We start from the raw sequence: 16236 nt of genomic DNA on the forward strand, positions 1-16236 counted from the left end.
TTATTTTCCCTTTATTCCATTGTCTTTTGTGTTCATATTGATGGTTGTTTGGTGCTTAATTGTCTATTTTTAGTGCATTTTCATCAATTGAGCTTCATTTGGCCATTATTCCGAATTTTGATTAATTTGGAATTAATTGGTCTCATTTTCGTTTCTAATGATTTTTAGGTATTTTGTGAAGCAATTTTGGAACTTGAATGCTAATCATAAGGTGAAGAGAGAGTTTCAGCGTCATTCCCACATCATTGCCATGTCTGTTCCATGTCAATTAGTCTATCCACGTCATTGGGCCATAATTTTGGGTCTATAGAGACATTTTTGTAATTTTACTTACTAGAATGATATTTTTGAAAATATGTGGATTTGTGGTGATGTGACCACGGAAATTTAGGTCTCCTTGGTGGTAGCAACCAGCTTCTTCTTCCTCACACTCCATTTTTACGTTTCTTTGCTTTATATGGTGACCATGGAGGCATCCATTCACGTTTTAGACATTTTTGCACTTTGAATCAGCACCCACTTGGGGATTTTGACATTTTTGCATCTTGGAACAACTTGTGTATCATTTTATTGAAATATTGTTAAATTTCTTCACTGTTTTCGTTTATAGCCATCTTATTGAAGCATTTTGGTTTTCGTTTCTGCCATTTTACGTTTTGATTTCTACCATTTATGTTTTGTTGTTTTTTGCTGCATTGAAAGGATGAATTTGATTAGTGTTATATTTTAATGTAACTCCATTTCTATGGAGGGTTAATTTCATGATTGATTCCCTGAAGAGAATGCATGGACTTTGAGGTTCTTTGTTCCATAATGTTGATTCAGTTATGTTTTGGTTAATTTTTCATCTTTTAATCTTCTAGGGTAATTTGGATTCTGTGTTTGCTTAACATGCAGTGAATAATTTGGTGTTTAAGTTAATCTGTATTCATGCTTAATGAATTTGGGTTGCTTGTTCAATGGTAGATTAATTGATGTATGCATTGCTTTAATGTATAATGAAGCTTTTCTTAATCTTTGCTTAATTGATTGGGAATGAGTGGATTAAGAGTTAATCTAACAGAGCTCCAATTCTCATGACTAATGACAAGTGGAAGTGCATTTGAATCAGGCAATCTACACATTTTAATCACTATTTAATTTCATTTAATCTGTTAGCCGATTGTTAGTCCTTGAATCTGCGAACCCCCCTTTTATGTTGAATTGTATTCAGAAAGCTTTGAATGAAAGGTTTGGTCACTGGGAGACGACCTTGGGTTAACTCCTGAGTATTACATTTATATGTTTTATTTGGCTGGGTACGACTTCTATCAAATTTGGCGCCATTGTTAGGTGATGAATCTTTATTTTCCCTTATTCCATTGCCGTTTTTGTACCCATCTTGATGATTGCATAGTGCTTAATTGTCCTTTGTTAGTGCATGTACTACACCTAGGCGGCCTAACCTGACTACAACCATGAGATCCGCCTATATAGCCCCTTAAGGATGTAAGACCCGTGAAAATTAATTAATTAAATAATTAATTAATTAATTAATAAATGCGGGTAGAAAGAGCCTTTATGGCATTAATTATTGTTTGATGTGACGTGGAAAAGTACTAGCTCAAGTGGTTGAGAGTACTTTAGTTGTGTGAGAAGACTTGGGTTTGAGTCCTATGTATGCCTGTTGTGTGTTTTTTAATTTATTATCGTTTTGTTAATATAATTGTGAGTAGTGAGTGATATCATAATTATAGGATTATAATGGTTATCACCAAATATGAATTGGCATAATGGTTGTGCTTTGGCCTTATGAGTGGAAGGTCACGGGATCAAACCTTGATGGACACTTTATTTTTGCCAACTTTAACTTAGAGTGAATGTGAAAAGGTAGAGGTAAACCTAGCAGAGGGGGGAGTCAAAAAGGGACTGAAAAACCATTGAGTAATTACCCTTGAATAGGAATTAAACTCAATGTAAATCCCTAAGGAATATTACTTAAAAATAAATAATAAAAGAAATAAATTATATCAAAAGACGCATTAATAATCATCCCAATGCGGGAAAATTTAAATTTATGAAAACACGCGCCAAAACTTATAACATAAATAATTAAGCGTTACAAGTTCTCAATATTCGTGTTCAGAAATAAAAACATAATGAAATACATATGAGAAAAAAAATCCTAGCTCTAATCCCAAGCTAGCCCTCACTCCGTCGCCTGGACATCCTCAGCACCACCTGTATCAACATCTGCTCCCGTGCAACGAATTACACGATCATCGCCATACATAAACAGAAAGGGTGAGTTGAGAAAAATAAAATAACAGGTATATAAAACACAAGATAAATCATATACCCATCTTATTCATCCTACATAGTTCTTGGCCAAGACCTTAAACCCAAGGCTTTATAGCCTTCAAATCACACAACTGGTTAGCCTTGGACTCGGGAATATGATGCTCATACGAACCTGCCCGCTCGTGGTCCTGCCTCTACGAACCTCCCCGCTTGTAGTCCTGCTCTACGGACCTGCCCGCCCGTAGTCCAACACATGTGATCCACCAGCCCCGTACCTCCCCGCACGTGGCATCTCTCAACGTGAGCACGAAACATTCGAACTTACCTCGCTCGTATCCCCACGTGAGAGTAACTGGATATGAACCTCCCCGCTCATATCATCACATGTCATCCACCATCCATGAACCTACTCGCTCATGGCACAACATCTCCCGATCCAAGCAAAGCATCATCGTTAATTAAAACAACACACCAAGAAAGCAAAGAACAACAATATTTTCGCCTGGCTCTACCTACGCGCCGCCAAGCGAAATTGCTCCAGACCGCCTGGCGGTATCCACTCACCGCCAGGCGCCAGCAACCCCCTAGGCCACTGTTTTCTCGTCACCGCCTGGCGGACCTCACCGTGCCGCCAGGCGCCATCCCATACAGGGACCCCTGACGCTTGTCCCACCGCCTGGCGCACCTACCCGTGCTGCCAGGCGCTGTATCAGTAGTGAAACCCCTCTGGTTTTTCTTTTAACAACTCAGTTAGTCTAATCTGATAAGTGGCTCCATTCTAGGGTCCCGAATAAACTATTCTTTAGAATGTACATTATGGTTAGTCTACAACTAACATAAGTATCAACACCTAAACTTTACCATGGTCACCCCTTTATACAAGTTTCTACTATATATGAGCTTTGTTATAGTAAGGCAATTCATCCCTCTCTAAGGACACAGTCCACAATTTAATACCCTCAATTACACTCCAAGGTACATCCCGCTGCATTAAGCCAACCTTCCCTCTCAATCGGCTTAGAATTCTTCCTCGTAATTCCCCATGCAATATGACATAACCAATTATCGCCACTCCTGATTATCCCCTCAACCCTTACCTAAAATCTGTTTAGTCATAATCAGCCCTGGCTAGCGCAACTTCACCAATACCATGCTTCCAGAAACCTGATCTAGTAATTACAATTCTCCCCTCTCCCTTTTCTCCCTTATGCACAATCCAAGACCATAATTAGTTATACATCTACTCTTTACCACCCCTTAAATCAATCATCCCAGTATTCTATTCCCCCAATTTTCTATGTTGCCAAATTACCAATATCCTCACCTACTCCAAATCTCTACCCTCAATTCCGCCACCAAGACCTCACGAAATAGCCCCCTACCGCGTCATCGCCTGGCGGCGCCTTGCTTGTCGCCAGGCAGAGTAACAATGCCTGCACGAACCAGGCTTCTTTCACATTTGTGACAGACTCTATCTTTTTTTCAGTACTCAGTTCCACTACATCCATTCACCCAGAAATGACCATATCTCTATTAAGGACTAGTTTCATGTTCTTAATTCAATGCATATAGACTCCTCGATCTTTACCCTATTGAATTCTCCCAAATCGGTTTATTCACAATTATACCTAGAACAGTGCCATACTTCGAATTCCAATTGATTTTCGCCCAATCAAATGTTCAATAGAAACCAAACATATCAATTTCAATAATCCAATTGATTAACACGCAAACAATATTTCAAATCACCAAAATAGAACGCAACAGTGTCGCGCCGCTTGGTAGAAATTCATCGCCGCCAGGCGGTTCATGCCAAAACAAGAACAACACACCAGTCTGATGTGCCGCCTGGCGGTAGGGGATGAATCGCCAGGCGGTTTCTGGAAAAATCCAGAAACTTCAATACAATAGTGCAGAAAATGACGCAGTGATCATGCTATGATTCAAGGCATTGTACAATTATTCGATTGCAATAAAAAAAACAATAAAACAACTCCCCTAACCTCTGATCCTCGGTCCAAACCCGAATTGGTGAGTGTGCTTAGAAGCAAAACCTCCTCCTCACTTGATTTTCACCCGTCACACGGTTCTTCCCTTCCAATTCCTCTCTGCAGTACGCCCACACCAGCCTTTCTCCACCCAACGCTCACACTCCAGTCTCAATACCTCTCCTCTTACCAATTCTCTTTCTTTGCTAGGGTTCTTAAGCCCCTTCATATTCATGCTAACGAAATTTTGGTAAAAAGAAAAATGGGTTAATTCTCAACAAGGTTTGAACCTACAACCCCTCACTAACCAAGTCAATTTCACAACCATTAAACCAATTCATCTTTCGTAATAACTCCTACAATTTTAGGAATCTATCATCATTCCACGCATTCCATATATAATCAAACAAAAATATATAATTTAATTAACATTCAAGTGGCACACATAGGACTCGAACCCAAGTCCTCACACACAATAAAGTACTCTCAACCACTTGAGCTAGTACTTTTCCACATCATAGTTCCACACATTAATTACTTTAATTGTTCCTATTACCCGTTCTAATTAAATAATTACTTAAATAATTATTTAATTTTGCCAGGTCTTACACTCAACATAAAACTTATTTTTTCGTTTTAGCATTTCAGCCCATGATTAAGACTCATATAAAAGGTTGTTTTAGAGGAAAAGAAAAGGTTTTGGCAGTGTGGTGAACTGGTTTAGAGAGGAAAACGAAATTAGGGATTGAGAGGGAAGCTTTGGGTGTACAAGGGGCTGAAGCAAAAGCATTGGTGAACGAAGGGTCCTTCATCCTTCTCAATTTCAATCAGGGATTCCAAGTTAGGGGTGTTGAGTTTGTTTGTACAAATTTTGTATGTGTGTCTGCATTTTCTGCTCATTTGGGTTCAATGTGGTATGATTCTGATATTGTATGTGCTGAAATTGAGAATTGGTGGATTGAAGTTTAGGTACAAAGCCTTTTGGGTGGTTTATATGAATTGGATGGGGGTTTTGGTATTGTTGTTATTGTCTTTGGCCAAACCTTTAGTTTGATGATGCAAACCTGTTTGAAAATGTGTTACTGTGATGGTTTGATGAAATAGAATGCTTGGTAGTGACTAAATTGAGTTTGGGTATGGTTGTAGTTTGCTTTCGCGCAAGACCAGGAGAGGAATACTACAATTCTCGCCCAAGCGGGTCACTCTCGCCTAAGCGAGAGTTGGAGGACTTCGCTACTGGTTTAAGGGTCGAGCGTCTCGCCCAGGCAACTAGCTTGGTTTTAAACGACTTGTTTTCTCGCTCAGGCGAGATATGCTCGCCTAAGCGAGGTCGCGATGAGACCAGTGCATGATTGAGCGCGACTTCTCGTCCAGGCGAGGGGTTTTGGTGTTTGAGCGACAGATACACTCGCTTAGGCGAGGGTGGCTCGCCTAAGTGAGGTTCAGTTGTGGTTTGATGCAGTGTGCGTCGAGTTGTCGTTCAGGTGAGGTCTTTGTGTTTTTGAGCGAAGGTGTGACTCACCCAGGCGAGAAGAGCTCGCCTAAGCGAGATAATGTGGGAAAACCACTGTTTTAAGCTCGCTCAGGCGAGGTGGACTAGCCTAAGCGAGGCTGAGGGTTTAGCTTGGGCGAGGGTTTTGATGTAACTTTAATTATGTTGAACTTTGGCAAATTTTGTAATAACGTAATTGCGAACATATGAGTTATGTTAGTTCTTAAGTTTTTAAATTTCCCGCATTTTTGGGAAATGGTATTATATTAAATGAGGTTTTATTTTCATCTCTTATTTTTTTTATTTATTAAAAACTACTAATATTCTTTAGGGATGTTACAAAGGACGTAAACTATAATAATAAATGTCGAACAATAGTAAGTGGCCTAAGCCGCTAACTTAAGCAAATTGAACGAGAACTTGATAAACCTAAAACACTAGGGCCCTCAATAACCAAACTGTGGGACCTGGGCTTGGCCCTGGCCCAGCTGCGGCCCAATCAAAAGCCCAACCCATGACGTGGCTAGACATAATTAATAATCTATAAATACGCATGGACCCCACGAATTAAAGGTACGCATTCATTAATCCCTTCATCGACCGCTTCAGCAAGGCCGCCCTCCGCACACCACACCTTAACCAAAAGATGATACTTCAGTGTATGGAACTCACTCTCAAACCCGACCCCTTCGCCAACAATGTTTACCTACACCCACCCGCCTCCATGCATGAACTGAAGCTCCGCGCCGCAGACTACATCCGCATGGAAGAGATGCAAACTCTCCACACAAAATTCTGTAACGACTACACACCTTCCACGGCCACCCCCCCTAAACCACCTTCACGGCCTGATCCTAGACTCAGGGAACCCCGCCAACCTCACTTCACCAGATACGCACCCCTGAGTGTTCCTAGATCCCGCCTTCTTGATGAAGCTCTTCAAGCTGACCTAATCCCACCACCTCGCAAAACGTCCAATCCTCCCAATGCCGACATGACCAAATACTACTGCTATCACTGTAACAATTGCCATACCATAGACGAATGCAAAACACTCCAAGATAAGATTGAAGAATTGGTTCGTGTCGGCCATTTCTGCCGCTTCATCCGCAGAGATGACAATCCCCACCCTTCACGTTCTGACCACCGACATCCTCCCCGCGATTCTGCCGCGATAGACGTCCTATCCAACCCACCAGCCGTGACCCCCAACCTGCCCGTACTGATGTTGCCCTGACCGATCCCCCACTATGCGACACCATTAACACCATCTCTAGCGACTTTACTAGTGGAGGATCCACCACCTCAGCTAGAAAGAAACATCTTCGCCACCTTCAGTCCATCAACCACATAACCCACTCCCACCACAGACGCCGCATGGCTTCCATCACCTTCATAGATGATGACTTCCATGGTGTTGATCACCAACAGGATGACCCAACGGTCATCACGATCGAATTGGAAAACTACGCAGTCAAGAAAGTTCTTATCGACCAAGGCAGTTCAGTCGACATCCTCAACTAGACGACATACCAGAAACTACAGCTCCCAACCACTGCCATGGTTCCCTACGATGAACCCATATACGGCTTCTCCGGGGAGAAGGTCTCCACCCGCGGCTACATCGACTTCCATACCGTCTTTTGCGATGACACTCAAACCAAAATAATCCCTATCTGTTTCCTTGTCGTAGACGTGCCTACATCATACAATGTACTTCTGGGTCACCCATTCTTTAACACTCAGCGCAATTGTATCTACACCTCATCTGGCCACGAAATTTCCCTCCCCATTTGGAGACATCCTTACCAACGACTCGCGCGAGAATGCTACATGGCCAGTCTACGTCCACAACTACCCATCCTTCAAACGCACAACATTGAACGTCCACCTGGCTCTGACATAGCCTTATCTAGAGATGATTTAGACCCCAGGGTAGGCCGCGATGCACGCCTCGAGCCTGTTGATGAAACTTTACCCCTGGAACTCCCTAATGGACACACCCTTAAAATGGGCACCGGTCTTCAACACGAACAGCGTGATATACTCACACCTACCCTCAACAGCAACACCGACCTCATTGCCTGGTCCGCCATTGACTTACCCGACGTTGACCCTCAAGTGGCGGTCCACAAACTTTCCATTTACAAAGAAGCCAAATATGTCTCTCAGAAGAAACGAAAGCTTGGTGAAGAACGTCGACTAGCAGCCAAGATCGAAGCCGACAAGTTACTCAACGCAAGTTTCATCGAAGAAGACCACTACACCACTTGGCTCTCCAATATAGTTCTGGTAAAAAAAGTTAACGGTAAATGGCGAATGTGTGTTGATTACACAGATCTCAATAGGACCTGCCCCAGAGACGCCTACCCCTTGCCCAATATTGATTGGCTAGTTGACGGTGCTGCCGGCAACAAGGTTCTCAGTTTCCTAGATGCATATTCCGGCTACAATCAGATCCCAATGGCCACAACTGATATGAACAAGACTGCCTTCATCACAGACGATACCAACTACTTTTATAAAGTTATGCCATTCGGTCTCAAAAATGCAGGAGCAACTTACCAATGACTGATGGATAAAGTCTTCAACCATATAATGGGCAAATGTGTCGGCGTATACGTCGACGACATGGTTGTCAAATCCCCGAGCGAACACCAACACGCTCAAGACTTAACCGTAGTGTTTTTCGCGTTACGGCAGTACAACCTCCGTGTCAACCCCGAAAAATGTGACTTCGGCGTCGATCGTGGTAAATTCCTCGGCTTCATGCTGACACAACGCGGCATAAAAGCTAACCCCGAAAAAAGCAATGCCATCATTGAGATGCGAAGTCCCAACAATGTCAAAGAGGTACAACGCCTCATCGGCCGTCTAACCGCCATATCCCGCTTCCTACCCAAACTAGCCGAGCAAACCCAGCCCATCATTCAACTACTCAAGAAATCTGCGAGGTTCTCTTGGAACGACGAATGTGAGCAAGTTTTTCAAAACCTAAAAAGCAGTCTAACATCACCACCCATCCTCCATAAGCCAAACACTCATCAACCCCTCTACATTACCGTCACGGATCATACCGTAAGCGCCGCACTAGTTCAAGATGTTGATGACACTCAGCACCCTGTATACTTTGTCAATCGAACCTTGCAGGATCCAAATACCAGATACCAAATGGTGGAGAAATTGGCCCTATCCCTAGTACACGCAGCGCGATGCCTACGCCCTTATTTTCAAAACCACAACATCATCGTCAAAACTGATTACCCCATCCAGAAGATACTCCAAAAGCCAGACCTTGTCAGCCGCATGTCGTCCTGGGCCGTAGTCCGAAACGTCATTCAATCAGCTTTTGAACGAGTACGCGTCCAACACATCCCCAGAACTAAAATTGTCACGGCCGACATATTATCTAAACTAGCCAGCACTAAGCCGACACATATCCCTCTTACAAGAAACACTATCCGCACCATCCACAACAAACACTTGCCTTAACCTAACCCAAAACCAAGCCGACAATTGGACAACTCCCTACATCCAGTATCTTCAAACCGATAACCCCCCACCTAATGCTAACAAGAGTTGGCTAGCTAAAGTCGCCAGGTATACAATGATAGGTGATGACATATACAAGCGGGGATACGGCCAACCACTCCTCAAATGTCATAGTCGAATAAGCCTAGTACATAATAAAAGAATTACACGAAGGCATATGCAGATATCATTCCGGCGCACGAACCAATCCTCCGCGTCGCTTACTTTTGGCCAACCATGGATGCAGATTGCCACACCTTTGTTAAAAAGTGCATACCTTGCCAAAATCATGGCAACCTCATCCACTAAAAGCAAGAACAACTCCACTCCATACTCTCCCCATGGCCCTTCGCAATATGGGGAATGGACATCCTCGGCCCTTTTTCCCCAGGCAAAGGCCAAGTAAAATTTCTCATAGTAGCCATCGACTACTTCACCAAGTGGATAAAAGCCAAACTACTAGCCACCATTACAGCCCAACAAGTCCAGCAGTTCGTCTGGAAAGATATCATATGCCGATATGGCGTCCCACATACGATCATAACCGGCAATGGTCAGCAATTCATAGACAAAGAACTCGCTAAGTTCTACACCAGCCTCGACATTAAACATGTAACCAGCTTTGTTGAACATCCACAGACCAATAGACAGGCCGAAGCAGGCAACAAAGTCATACTAGTAGAATTGCACAAACGATTTGATAGCGCCAAAGGACGAGGGCCAAAAGAATTAGTGGAAGTGCTGTGGGCCTATAGGTGTACCGCCCAGTCAGCAACAAACGAATCCCCTTTCAACCTAGTATACGGCGCAGAGGCTATGATACCGGTAAAAATTGGCGAACCATCTCTGCGCCGAGAACTATACAACCTGAATCAAAACCATCAAAACATGTACACCCACCTCAACCTCCTATCCGAATTAAGAGAGAAAGCTTAAATACGCAACTTAGCAGCTAAACAGAGAGCGACCAGAAAATATAACGCAAATTTATGATCGTGATCATTCGCTAAAGGAGATTTAGTTTGGAGAATGGCCAGCAGCGCGAGAAAGAAGGATAGCAAATTATCTGCCAATCGGGATGGCCTGTACCGAATACGCGAGGATGTCATGGGTGGCGCTTACAAACTTGAACAACTAACAGGCGAAGAAATAACAAACACATGGAACGTAACCCATCTCAAATTCTACTTCAGCTAGACTACTTATTGTACCGAATACTTGTAACTCTGGGTGTACTCTTTTTCCTCAACTGTATTTTTCCCAAAGTAGGGTTTTGGGCAAGGAGTATTGAACGAGGCACCCCCAAAATTATGAATAAAGCAAAGGGTTCTTGATTACGTGCTTGTCTCTTCCTCCATCCTTTACATTGTTATTAAGTTCCCCACCCTTACCACAAAAAAGCGGCCTGAGTCGAACACCCTTAACTTAATTTGAAATCGTAAAACTTTCCTCACCCTTACCACAAGTAAGCAGCCTGGGTCGAACACCCTTAACTTAATTTGAAATCGTTTAAGTTCCCCACCCTTACCTCAAGCGGCCTGGGTCGAATACCCTTAACTTAGATTCAAATCATTTAAGTTCCCCACCTTTACCACAAGTAAGCGGCCTAGGTCGAACACCCTTAACTTAATTTGAAATCGTTTAAGTTCCCCACCCTTTCCATAAGTAAGTGGCCTATGTCGAACACCTTTAACTTAATTTCAAATCGTTTAAGTTCCCCAGCCATACCACAAGTAAGTGTCCTGGGTCGAACACCCTTAACTTAATTTGAAATCGTTTAAGTTCCCCACCCTTATCATAAGTAAGCGGCCTGGGTCGAACACCTTTAACTTAATTGCAAATCGTTTAAGTTCCTCACCCTTACCACAAGTAAGCGGCCTGGGTCGAAAACCCTTAACTTAATTTCAAATCGTTTAAGTTCCACACCCTTACCACAAGTAAGCGGCCTGGGTCGAACACCCTAAACTTAATTAGAAATCGTTTAAGTTCCCCACCCTTACCACAAGTAAGCGGCCTGGGTCGAACACCTTTAACTTAATTGCAAATCGTTTAAGTTCTCCGGCCTTACCAAAAGTAATCGGCCTGGTTCGAACACCCTTAGCTTAATTTGTACTTGTTTAAGTTCCCCACACTTACCACAAGTAAACGGCCTGGATCGAACACCTTTAACTTAATCTTCAAATCGTTTAAGTTCCCCACCCTTACCACAAGTAAGCGGCCTGGATTGAATACCCTTAACTTAATTTGAAATCATTTAACTTCACGACCCTTACCACAAGCGGCCTGGATCGAACACCCTTAACTTAGATTCAAATCATTTAAGTTCCGCACCATTACCACAAGTAAGCGGCCTGGGTCGAACACACATAACTTAATTTGAAATCGTTTAAGTTCCCCACCCTTACCACAAGCAAGTGGCTTGGGTCGAACACCTTTAACTTAATTTTCAAATCGTTTAAGTTCCCCACCCTTACCACAAGTAAGCGGCCTGGGTCGAACACCCTTAACTTAATTTGAAAACGTTTAAGTTCCCCACCCTTACCAGAAGTAAGCAGCTTGGATGGATCACCCTTAACTTAATTTGAAATCATTTAAGTTCCCCATCCTTACCACAAGAAAGCGACTTGGATCGAACACTTTTAACTTAATTTGAAATAGTTTAAGTTCCCCATCCTTACCACAAGTAAGCGGCCTGGGTCGAACAACCTTAACTTAATTTGAAATCATTTAAGATCCCTATCCTTACCAAAAGTAAACGGCCTGGGTCGAACACATTTAACTTAATTACAAATCGTTTCAGTACCCCACCCTTACCACAAGTAAGCGGCCTGTGTCGAACACCCTTAACTTAATTTGAAATCGTTTAAGTTCCCCACCCTTACCACAAGTAATAGGCCTGGGTCGAACACCCTTAACTTAATTTCAAATCGTTTAAGTTCCCCACCAATACCACAAGTTTGAGGCCTGGGTCGAACACCCTGAACTTAATTTGAAATCGTTTAAGTTCCCCACCCTTACCACAAGTAAGAGGCCTGGGTCGAACACCCTTAACTTAGATTCAAATCATTTTAGTTCCCCACCTTTACTACAAGTAAGCGGCCTCGGTCGAACACACTTAACTTAATTTGTAATCGTTTAAGTTTCCCACCCTTTCCACAAGTAAATGGCCTGTGTCGAACACCTTTAACTTAATTTCAAATCGTTTAAGTTCCCCAGCCATACCACAAGTAAGTGCCCTAGGTCGAACAACTTTAACTTAATTTCAAATCGTTTCAGTTCCCCACCCTTAGCACAAGTAAGCGGTCTAGGTCGAACACCATTAACTTAATTTGAAATCGTTTAAGTTCCCCACCCTTACCAAAAGTAAGCGGCCTGGGTCGAACATCCTAAACTTAATTTGAAATCGTTTAAGATCCCTATCCTTACCACAAGTAAGCGGCCTGGGTCGAACACCTTTAAGTTAATTGCAAATCGTTTAAGTACCATACGCTTAGCACAGGTAAGCGGCCTAGGTCGAACACCCTTAACTTGATTTGAAATCGTTTAAGTTCCCCACCCTTACCACAAGTAATAGGCATGGGTCGAACACCCTTAACTTAATTTCAAATCGTTTAAGTTCCCCACCCTTACCACAAGTAAGAGGCCTGGATCGAACACCTTTAACTTAATTGCAAATCGTTTAAGTACCCCACCCTTACCACAGGTAAGCGGCCTGGGTCGAAAACCCTTAACTTAATTATAAATCGTTTAAGTGCCCCACCCTTACCACAAGTAATAGGCCTGGGTCGAACACCCTTAACTTAATTTCAAATCGTTTAAGTTCCCCACCCTTACCACAAGTAAGAGGCCTGGGTCGAACACCCTGAACTTAATTTAAAATCGTTTAAGTTCCCCACCGTTACCACAAGTAAGAGGCCTGGGTCGAACACCTTTAACTTAATTTAAAATCGTTTAAGTTCCCCACCCATACCACAAGTAAGTGCCCTAGGTCGAACACCTTTAACTTAATTTCAAATCGTTTCAGTTCCCCACCCTTACCATAGGTAAGCGGCCTAAGTTGAACACCCTGAACTTAATTTCAAATCGTTTATGTTCCCCACCCTTACTACAAGTAAGCGGCCTGGGTCGAACACCCTTAACTTAATTTCAAATCGTTTAAGTTCACCCCCTTATCACAAGTCAGAGGTCTGGGTCGAACACCCTGAACTTAATTTGAAATCGTTTAAGTTCCCCACCCTTACCATAAGTAAGAGGCCTTGGTCGAACACCCTTAACTTAGATTGAAATCATTTAAGTTCCCCACCGTTACCACAAGTAAGCGTCCTAGGTCGAACACACATAACTTAATTTGAAATCGTTTAAGTTCCCCAACCTTACCACAAATAAGTGGCCTGGGTCAAACACCGTTAACTTAAGTTGAAATCCTTTCAGTTTCCCACCCTTACAACAGGTAAGCGGCCTTGGTCGAACACCCTTAACTTAATTTGAAATCGTTTATGTTCCCCACCCTTACTACAAGTAAGCGGCCTCGGTCGAACACACTTAACTTAATTTGAAATCGTTTAAGTTCCCCACCCTTACCACAAGTAAGCGGCCTGGGTCGAACAACCTTAACTTAATTTGAAATCGTTTAAGATCCATATCCTTACCACAAGTAAACGGTCTAGGTCGAACACATTTAACTTAATTGCAAATCGTTTCAGTACCCCACCCTTACCACAAGTAAGCGGCCTGTGTCGAACACCCTTAACTTAATTTGAAATCGTTTAAGTTCCCCACCCTTACCACAATTAATAGGCCTGCGTCGAACACCCTTAACTTAATTTCAAATCGTTTAAGTTCCCCACCAATACCACAAGTATGAGGCCTGGGTCGAACACCCTGAACTTAATTTGGCATCGTTTAAGTTCCCCACCCTTACCACAAGTAAGAGGCCTGGGTCGAACACCCTTAACTTAGATTCAAATCATTTTAGTTCCCCACCCTTACTACAAGTAAGCGGCCTCGGTCGAACACACTTAATTTGAAATCATTTAAGTTCCCCACCCTTTCCACAAGTAAATGGCCTGTGTCGAACACCTTTAACTTAATTTCAAATCGTTTAAGTTCCCCAGCCATACCACAAGTAAGTGCCCTCGGTCGAACAACTTTAACTTAATTTCAAATCGTTTCAGTTCCCCACCCTTAGCACAAGTAAGCGGTCTAGGTCGAACACCATTAACTTAATTTGAAATCGTTTAAGTTCCCCACCCTTACCAAAAGTAAGCGGCCTGGGTCAAACATCCTAAACTCAATTTGAAATCGTTTAAGATCCCTATCCTTACCACAAGTAAGTAGCCTAGGTCGAACACCGTTAACTTAATTGCAAATCGTTTAAGTACCATACGCTTAGCACAGGTAAACGGCCTAGGTCGAACACCATTAACTTGATTTGAAATCGTTTAAGTTCCCCACCCTTACCACAAGTAAGAGGCCTGGGTCGAACACCCTTAACTTAGATTCAAATCATTTTAGTTCCCCACCCTTACTACAAGTAAGCGGCCTCGGTCGAACACACTTAATTTGAAATCGTTTAAGTTACCCACCCTTTCCACAAGTAAATGGCCTGTGTCGAACACCTTTAACTTAATTTAAAATCGTTTAAGTTCCCCACCCATACCACAAGTAAGTGCCGTGGGTCGAACACCTTTAACTTAATTTCAAATCGTTTAAGTACCCCAGCCTTACCACAGGTAAGCGGCCTGGGTCGAAAACCCTTAACTTAATTATAAATCGTTTAAGTGCCCCACCCTTACCACAAGTAATAGGCCTGGGTCGAACACCCTTAACTTAATTTCAAATCGTTTAAGTTCCCCACCCTTACCACAAGTAAGAGGCCTGGGTCGAACACCCTTAACTTAGATTCAAATCATTTTAGTTCCCCACCCTTACTACAAGTAAGCGGCCTCGGTCGAACACACTTTATTTGAAATCGTTTAAGTTCCCCACCCTTTCCACAAGTAAATGGCCTGTGTCGAACACCTTTAACTTAATTTCAAATCGTTTAAGTTCCCCAGCCATACCACAAGTAAGTGCCCTGGGTCGAACAACTTTAACTTAATTTCAAATCGTTTCAGTTCCCCACCCTTAGCACAAGTAAGTGGTCTAGGTCGAACACCATTAACTTAATTTGAAATCGTTTAAGTTCCCCACCCTTACCAAAAGTAAGCGGCCTGGGTCAAACATCCTAAACTTAATTTGAAATCGTTTAAGATCCCTATCCTTACCACAAGTAAGTGGCCTGGGTCGAACACCGTTAACTTAATTGCAAATCGTTTAAGTACCATACGCTTAGCACAGGTAAGCGGCCTAGGTCGAACACCCTTAACTTGATTTGAAATCGTTTAAGTTCCCCACCCTTACCACAAGTAATAGGCATGGGTCGAACACCCTTAACTTAATTTCAAATCGTTTAAGTTCCCCACCCTTACCACAAGTAAGAGGCCTGGATCGAACACCTTTAACTTAATTGCAAATCGTTTAAGTACCCCACCCTTACCACAGGTAAGCGGCCTGGGTCGAAAACCATTAACTTAATTATAAATCGTTTAAGTTCCCCATCCTTACCACAAGTATTAGGCCTGGGTCGAACACCCTTAATTTAATTTGAAATCGTTTAAGTTCCCCACCCTTACCACAAGTAAGAGGCCTAGGTCGAACACCCTGAACTTAATTTAAAATCGTTTAAGTTCCCCACCGTTACCACAAGTAAGAGGCCTGGGTCGAACACCTTTAACTTAATTTAAAATCGTTTAAGTTCCCCACCCATACCACAAGTAAGTGCCCTGGGTCGAACACCTTTAACTTAATTTCAAATCGTTTCAGTTCCCCACCCTTACCACAGGTAAGCGGCCTAAGTTGAACACCCTGAACTTAATTTCAAATCGTTTATGTTCCCCACCCTTA

The 16236-nt window shown here is 42.7% G+C and overlaps 2 protein-coding genes across 2 annotated transcripts; both read left to right on the forward strand.

The window, feature by feature from the left end:
* The first annotated feature begins 7320 nt into the window (after window positions 1–7320).
* Window positions 7321–8331, forward strand: LOC114194995 (uncharacterized). The gene has a single exon (XM_028085394.1). The coding sequence runs from the start codon at window positions 7321–7323 to the stop codon at window positions 8329–8331; it is 1011 nt and encodes a 336-aa protein (XP_027941195.1).
* A 1323-nt stretch (window positions 8332–9654) lies between these two features.
* Window positions 9655–10227, forward strand: LOC146884280 (uncharacterized). Its single transcript, XM_085665930.1, has one exon. It carries the CDS (start codon window positions 9655–9657, stop codon window positions 10225–10227), a length of 573 nt encoding a protein of 190 aa, XP_085522056.1.
* Window positions 10228–16236: the final 6009 nt, after the last annotated feature.

This window comes from Vigna unguiculata, chromosome 8, assembly GCF_037176805.1.
Source record: "Vigna unguiculata cultivar grain cowpea cultivar isolate G323 ecotype 2 chromosome 8, ASM3717680v1, whole genome shotgun sequence".
Classification (NCBI taxonomy): Eukaryota; Viridiplantae; Streptophyta; class Magnoliopsida; order Fabales; family Fabaceae; genus Vigna; species Vigna unguiculata.

Excerpts from the sequence above, each read along its gene's own strand:
- LOC114194995 (XM_028085394.1), top strand. The coding sequence starts at position 7,321 with ATGGTTCCCTACGATGAACCCATATACGGCTTCTCCGGGGAGAAGGTC.
- LOC146884280 (XM_085665930.1), top strand. The coding sequence starts at position 9,655 with ATGGACATCCTCGGCCCTTTTTCCCCAGGCAAAGGCCAAGTAAAATTT.